The sequence below is a fragment of the Pavona decussata genome, unplaced genomic scaffold (genome assembly GCF_977016875.1).
Source record: "Pavona decussata unplaced genomic scaffold, jaPavDecu1.1 SCAFFOLD_40, whole genome shotgun sequence".
Lineage (NCBI taxonomy): Eukaryota > Metazoa > Cnidaria > Anthozoa > Scleractinia > Agariciidae > Pavona > Pavona decussata.
Genome location: NW_028145462.1, coordinates 536,600 through 545,000, shown reverse-complemented (window position 1 = coordinate 545,000; position 8,401 = coordinate 536,600). Strand labels below are relative to the sequence as shown.

Below are 8,401 nucleotides of genomic sequence, written 5' to 3'. Positions count from 1 at the left end.
AATGTGTCTGTCTACTGTATTTCGAAAACGACGGGAAAACTGAACTGCAACACGATCCTATATCTTCTGAACTCACAAAACGGAAATTACACAACAAACAAGCTAATCATTAACATGGCTCCCCTAAATTGGTCACAATTTACAATTTACTTAATGGAACAAAATAAATCAGTTTTTCAATGTTCACTGTAAAGATTCATTCCTTAAGGCTCCTCGGATGGGAATCCCCGGTCCTCATTTTCATCACTTGGCATCAAGAGGACTAACTTCTGAACAGGTCTGTCCAGGTGGGAAATGCGAGACCCCTTAAGGCTGCTACCGTCACCATAACCTGATCGGTTAGCTTCTGCCACTTTCACCTTTCTTACAAGGCCGTCTTCGTCTGGATATGTCTCAGCAACACGGGCGAGCTTCCTGCAATTTCTGGGAATGTTGTCGTCTTTCAAAATCACGAGGTCTCCTTCTTTAAGGTTACCCGATACGGGCCCGATACCTTCAGAGGTGTCTCGCGTTTAAGCGATGTAGCGCGTCCAGTTTAAACTGTAGATACCTAAACCCCCATATCAAATTAAAGTTTATAGGACTGGCTATCAAATTATACCAACAACTTTGAAATAAAATGAATTGTCGAATTTTTTCACGACCTCTAATTGCGAGCGTCCGAATCACCTTTTTAAAGCTACAAGTCAAAGTGAATTTTGTTTTTTGCTAATTTAATTTGCTCCTCACTTTCCGGACCCAAATCGCTAAGAAAACGTGTCTGCGTTTTGCCATATTCAATCGCAGTGAAAAGTTATAGAGCATTTTCGAAATAGGATGAAAAAAAAAAGGAGTAATCGTACACAAATCGCTCTCGGAGAAACAAAATTTCGAAAGAGGAAATTTGCAGACACATTTTGTTGTTTATATGTTAAACTAGCTACTGTCCAAATTTGAAGGCAAACGAACAAATTCCTTTTGAGTTTTAAATCTTTGAAGTGGCTCCTCCAAGCGAAAAAAATTTATTCGAGAAAACAGCGCTAAAAATTCGGCAATTCATTTTATTTCAAAATTTTTGGTTTAGTTGGATAGCCAGCTCTATAAGCTTTAATTTGATATAAGGGTTCAGGTATCTACAGTTTAAACCGGACGCGCTGCATCGCTTGGACGCGAGACACCTCTGAAGACACCTCTGAAGGTACCGGGTAACCTTAAGATTTCTGTATGAAGCTGACAATTTCTGCCTGCTCTACAGGGACTGGAGATGCGTTCTTTTCCATTTATACCAAAACTCGTTTGAGAGGTGCTGGACCCGACGCCATCGTTTCCTTGAATATACGTCGACTTGCTGAAAATTTCCGGGCGGCGCCATGACTACAGAAGACTTCATTGTCAGCAATCGATTTGGTGTCAGCACATCTAGGGCGTCTGGACCTGTGAGGTCGACCGTTGTAAGTGGGCGGCCATTGATTATTGCTTCTGTCTCGACCATTAGTGTGCGCAAGGATTCGTCGTCTAGTTGTTTGCCAAGATTCTTCAACATTGCCGATAGAACACTTCTTGTTGTACGGATGAGTCTCTCCCAAACCCCACCCATGTGGCTGGTCTGGGGAACGTTCATCTTCCAATTGATCCAATCACATCCGTCCTTCAAAAGTTCTCTCTGAATGGCCTCGTGATTCATCTCTAACAGGGCTGATTCCAATTCATTCTTTGCACCTACAAAATTGGTGCCTTGGTCGGAGCGTAGCTGCTGGACTGGTCCACAGCGACCAATAAAGCGACGATACGCATTTAGGAACGAGTCGGTACTGAGTGAAACTGCGGTCTCCAGGTGAACGGGCGCGAAGCCATGCATGTGAATATGACACTATAGCGCTTCATTTTCTTCCGTCCTTCCTTTATGTACCAGAGTCCAAAGTAGTCCACCGCGCAGTAAGTAAAAGGGGGGGCTTCCTCAAGTCGGTCGTTTGGTAACGGGGCCATCTTCTGCTGCTGGGTTGCTGCTCTCAGCTTACGACACGTGAGGCATTTAGATACATGATGGCCAACATTAGAGCTGCCCTTTACTATCCAGAAGCCGCACGTGCGGATTTCCTCTTGTGTTCTTGTTCGTCCTTGATGTCTGGTACGCTGATGGAAGTGACGTATTATCAGCTCAGTGACGTGAGATCTTTTCGGCAGTATCACAGGATGGTTCATCTCATAAGGCAAATCGGCCTGTTCGATTCTACCTCCAACGCGTAGGATACCATATTCATCCAAGAATGGATCTAGTCGGTGGATAGAGCTTGATCTTGTCATTCCTTTTCTTGCTCTGTCCTTCCTTTCATGTCGGTGTTTGGCGCTTGTCAGCAACTCTACTTCTTTCGTGAAAGCTTCATGTTGAATTGCTTTCATTATCCTTTGTTCGGCCTTCTGCAGGTCTTCACCACTCACTGTAATGCTTTCTACAGCTTCACACGAGGATTTAGCATCGTCTGGGCATTGTGCGCGTCTTTCTTGGGAACCGGAGGGAACCTTAACATCTTCCTTTAAACGGTGTTTCATTCTGCTCGGTGCCAGTTGGAGAAGCGCTCAACACACTGCAACACAGTCGAGCGTTCTGCGGCGCTGGTCGTCAACACTGAAGTCTTCTTAACTTCAGGATCTTCTGGTGATACTACAAAGTTCAAGGTAGGCTTGTCATCACGTGGCATCCAGAGAAAGTCTGGTCCATTCCACCACCTTGTGTTGTTTACTAGCCCTTGAGCTTCGAGTCCTCTAGACGCATCATCAGCTGGGTTATCCCTTGTCTGAACGTAGTTCCACTGATCAGGAGATGTGCGGTCGCGGATCAGCTGCACGCAGTTAGCGACGAATGTGTGGAAACGCCTTGCTTCATTGAATATATATCCGAGGACAACTTTGCTGTTTGTCCAGAACACTTCAGGGATGTTGTGGTACTTCAACTCCTCCTGTAAAAAGGCACTAATTTTGGTTGACACTACTGCGGCAGTAAGTTCTAATCTTGGTACAGTAATGGGTTTCAGCGGCGTGACTCTTGATTTGGCCATCACCAAGGAACAGTGTACTTCGTCGTGACTGTTAATCATTTTGAGATACGAACACTGGCCATATCCATAAACGCTTGCATCGGAGAAACTGTGAAGTTCGACCGACTTTACTTCGCCAAAGTCATCAGGTCTGTAGCATGTTCGTATTTTCATCTCTGCCAGAGTGCGCAGCTCTCCCCTCCACTTCTCCCATCGGAGCCGAATAGTTTCAGGTACTGCCTCGTCCCAGTCAGTCTTATCTTTGTATAATTCTTGCAAGATTTGCTTGCCTGTTAACAGGAAGGGTGCTGCTAAGCCCAAAGGGTCGTAAATCGAACTGATAGAGGCTAGTATTACTCTCCTAGTGAAGGGTCTATCCTTTAACTCCATTATGAACTGAAGGTGGTCTGACTCCACACACCACTGAACTCCTAAAGCTCTTTCTATGGGAAGAATATCCTTGTTGAGATCCAATTCCATGACCCCTTTGGCACGTTGACTCTTGGGTATGGCCTCTATGAATTTCTTGCTGTTGGATACAAATTTATGAAGATTGAATCCTCGCTTAGCGCATAACTCCTTTGTGCTTTGGATTAGGGATGTGGCTTCGGACTCTGAGGGAACCGACTTGAGTCCATCATCTACATAAAAATCTTCTTTGACAAATTCGGCTGGCCTGCTCCCGAACACTTCTTTAAAGTCGTCTGCCGCTCTTTTTAGTGCACAGTTTGCACATCCAGGGGACGATACCGCGCCAAACAGGTGTACTGTCATTCTATATTCGGTTACTTCACCGTCTATGTTACCATCCTTCCACCAAAGGACCTGAAGAGGTTTCGATATTCTGGCGAGACGAATACTTGATGGAACATTCCCTCAACGTCACAGGTGAAGGCCTCCGGCTCCTTACGAAACCGACAAAGAACCCCAGCGAGGTTGTTCGTCAAGTCTGGTCCTCGAAGAAGGTGACGGTTGAGAGGTTCACCATTAAATTCAGCGCTTGCGTCGAAAACAACCCGAATCTTGTCCGGTTTTTGCGGGTGATATACCCCATGGTGTGTATGTACCAAGTGCGGCCATTGTTGACGTCAAGCTCTTCGGAGGGAACCCTTTCAGCATGGCCTTTCTCGAGTATATCGTGCATAAAGGCTTGGTAATGCTCCCTATATTTGCCGTCTCTCGTCAATCTTTGTTTAAGCTTCCCAGTAGTCGGCTGACAGCGAGATTCTTGTTGTCGGGTACTCTGACCAATTGTTCCTTTAACGGTAAGGGCATTTCGTACTGCCCGTCCTCTGGTCTACGAATGTTTGTTGTCACAATGTTCAAGAATTTCTTATCTTGGAAGGATAGCGCCTGATCATCTCTGATCGTTTCTTTGAAGTCGAGCTCAAACATCCTGTTAACTTGAGTGGGACCACAGACTTCTTTAACTTGGGATTTCATTACGAAGTGACTCACGGTTCTGCTCGATCCTTCTCCAATTTCTCGAGAAATTATCCGTTTGCAAGAACAATGGCCATCGTTTTCACCATCCTTGTCCAGATTAATGGATCCGATGACACCCCATTCGAGGTTCGTTCTCTTGGCGTACGGATCTTCGTCAGAGCCAGGAATTACTTCGCGTGGTTTAATTGCTCGGGCACAGTTCACTCCTATGAGGAGCACTACGTACATCCACATCGTGTCGATAGGGCATCAGCTGATCAGCAATTCGTTCGAGGTGAGGCTAGCCAAATACAGACTCTGGCCTCGGAATGTGACTCCTTTTGACAGGGATTTCTTCTCTCGAGTAAGTTCCAGGTAAGAGTATTTCTGATTATTCTTTGAGAAACTCGAACTCCTAGACCGTTGATCTTCTCACACGAGACCACGTCTTCTCCTAGAACCGTAGATAGCTTCAGCTGAACGGTAGGGCCACTGATGCCTAAGCCTTGAAGAACGTCATCCTTAACGAAAAAGGCGTCCGATTGATCGTCGAGGAGGGCGTATAGAAGAGTCTTCTTCTCTGGGTCTTGGGTATGATGCAACCACACTGGAACGATAAGCGAGTGCGAGCTGCAGTTGCTTACGCTCTTCGCATCTAGTGCGTTCACGCGATGAGATGTGGCGCTCGTTGCTGTGTGAAACTGAGGTTTTCCTGCGTTTGGATCTTGTTCCGATGGTTTAGGAAACTTGTCACAATCGTCAAGGTTATGAGGGCTCTTACAAAGCGGGCAGCTTTCAGACGGTTTCCTGTCTGCTTTCCTTTGAGTTGTATAGTTCTTTAGTTCACTGGATCCACTGGCAAAGTTTCTCTAGCCGACTGGCTTCTTCTTGTAGTTGCTACCGAGCCTTGCTCTCCCGTTTGCTGCTCCTCCTTCTTGTCTTCATCCTTGGACCTCGACGACGTTATTGGGTTGCACGCGATTGTTGCTTCTCTCCTTAGGAAGTCACAGAAGGCCGAGAACGGAGGGTAGACTGGTTCATTGTGAGATCTTGGCCTCGATACGCTGCCTTGTCTATCTTCTGTTGTGTTGAGCCAGCGGTCAACTTCGCGGCTCCTGCGATCGCCTATGTTACGGGGAAGCTTCCGCACCATTTTCTGGTTCTCCTCGGGATCTTTAAGCGCCTTCAGGTACTTTATTTCCTTGATAGCTGTTTGACAATGAAGCAAAAAATCGGAGAATTTTCGAAGATTAACGCCGTCATTAGGGGGTACTTTTGGCCATTCGGTTAATTTCTTCCGGAAGACATCGGCGGCCAGGAACGGATTCCCATATCTTTCGGACAAAATATTTCGTGCTTCGTTGAATGCGTCAGCGCTGTCCAGTGAAAGGAGGCTTCGAATGGATTCCTTAGCTTCTCCGCTGGTATACTTTCCTAGGTAGTAAAGTCGTTGCGTTGAGCTGTCGGCTCGCCTTTCTATGATCGTGTCGAACGATTTCTTCCAGGTAGGGTAATGAAGGAGGTCTCCTCTGAATGTTTCAGGTTCTGGGAGTGGCAGTGACTCTTGCGCGTGGCGTTGAGTCGTCAGATCGGCTAGCCGCTGAAGAATATCGCCGTTTGCTTGGGATGGACAACCTTGGCCTTGATCATGTGTAATACCCATGCTATTTGGAGTCGATTCTTTGCACTGAGCATAGGGGGTACTTGTAAATTGTGCTCTCTTGGGCGTTGCCAGGGTGACATATTCGGGTGCGAATGGATTCAGCGTGGATGGATAGCGTGTCACAAAACTACCAGCATCAGTAGCACATTCGTTTATTGGGACTTCGGTTTCGTTGTGATGCGACTGATCATTCGCAGGAGATGCCTTTGGTGAAGAGGGTTTGGGTGTATCGCTTAGCTCCGTTTCCATTGTCAGATTACTATCTTTATCTACCAATGAGGACTGCGTTGTCAAGATAATTATGGAGGAGATCGTTTGTATTGATAGCGTGTGGCAACAAATCTTCTTTTTCACCGTTGGGAGCAAGCTCGTTCTCTTCTACTTTGTTGATGGCATTCATTTCGGCTTCAGCGATTGCCAGTTCCTTGGCGAGCTTAAACTTCTGTAGTTCTGCTATTATGGTTGCTTCGCCGTCTAAGAAAGATATTTATTATTTCCGTTTTCAATTTGGCGACCCTTGCTGCGGTGTTTACCTTTCTGTCGATTCTAGCTGATGAATGAGATTTTCTACTTTTTTGTGAGGCCCTGCTAGAGCGACTTGGTGTGGATTTTCCAGAAGAAAGAGAACTTTCCTCATCTTGGTTAAGAGCGGCTAACTGAGAATATCGAGGGCTCGCGGTCAAAACGGAAATTTCGGATTTCCTCATATTTTGTCAGAAGAATCCCTTTAGAGAACTATTTACGAAAATTACAATAAAACTTTCCAAAGATTTTTCGTTTTCGAGAATTCCGGCATTATGTGAAATGCCGTGATCGCGTCGCAGCCGGCGTTAAATTTTGACGAGATTTGGTGCATTTTCAAATCGCTCGGGAAGGAAGACGGCTTAGCGTATTAAAACGATCTTTTGAAGTTAAGTTAGGCATCCTTCTGAAAATATGGTCTTATGAAAATATTGCTGGAGGATTCTTATTTACATGCAGTTTTCAAAGTCCGAAGAATCCTATTTTCAGCACGTTTGTTGACACTTGAAATTGTGGACAAAATCTTTTTCCTGGTACATCGAAGTTTACAATGAAAGTTACACTAAAGAAAAGCTCTATTCTTGTGCTGCAACATAAATATTGCAGTGGTCATTTTCCCGAGAGAATGGCAAAGTTATCGCTACAATACAAAATGTAATACTCTAAACAGTTTTTTGTTGCTGAATGTTCCTATACAAAAAATTATTCGCAGTTAGAGTGAGTGATAACTAATGCCACAGCAAAATTCGTGAAGGCCGATTGCCATGGCATGTTTTCCGATAACGCAACGTCAGAATGATCGACAAATTTCATTATTGTACTTCACGCAACTACGCCGGTAGTACGTTTTTCACTAAACGGAAGAGTGACAATTTGCACAGTTCCTACATGTAAATGAAGCTGTACGAAACAGCTACATTTTCTACCTCACAGTCGATAGCTAGGGTTAATGACATGTTTACGGCGTTTTTATAACTACAGTGTAGTATCCGAGTTGTATTTACCTGCCGCTTCGATACAGCTGATATGAGATAAAATTCCATTTTGCCCGGCGCTTTGGCATATTTCCGAGTAGAGGGTTTCATCTACACGTGGTATTGCTCACTGAAGACGAAACTTCCATAAAAAACGTTGCGGTATTTTCATCTTTTTCGCAGGGAGTTCAACTATAATGAACCCGTGTAGTCTGTTTGTCTGTCTGCCTGTCAAATAAACGACCTTTATCGTAGCTAATTAAACGGCATTTTCTGAGTCTTTTTGAACATTTTCTTCCATAGTGAAGAAAATAACATTGATTTAAAGCTGGTTGCAACGTATTCAACTTGTTAATAAATACAATTATGTAAGTTTGCTGAAAATAATCCCTAGATCCCAGGCGCTTGCTTTTTCCAACCGGCCCTCAAACAATCTTGAGTGAAAATGACATTTAAAAAAGAGGACAATGAATGTAGTTAATGCGGGGAAAAGAGGAAGCGGGGAAACTATTGTTTTATCTAAAAGGCGGGTACCATGTGGCATAGAGACACAATACCCTGGTCTTAGGGGTGGACCATTAGAAATCAAGGGAGGGGGGTTAAGAATTTTCAGTGGATGAACTTTTTTTTAGTCCGATTTATCTGCATGTATTTTTTTTTCGACGTGGAAGCTCTGCACGATTTTTTCAACAGAACTTCTTTTAATATTAAAGGCATGCAAAGCTCCGCACAGTTTAATTACAGTACCGCTCAAGGTAACAGTCTCTTTAATTGGAGTCTCGATTTTCTCGGGATTATCGAGA

The 8,401-nt window shown here is 44.6% G+C and overlaps 1 protein-coding gene across 1 annotated transcript; it reads right to left on the bottom strand.

Moving 5' to 3' along the window:
• Positions 1-5,277: 5,277 nt before the first annotated feature.
• On the bottom strand, positions 5,278-6,351 carry LOC146483041 (uncharacterized). The gene has a single exon (XM_085106172.1). It carries the CDS (start codon positions 6,349-6,351, stop codon positions 5,278-5,280), a length of 1,074 nt encoding a protein of 357 aa, XP_084962298.1.
• Between the last annotated feature and the right edge of the window lie 2,050 nt (positions 6,352-8,401).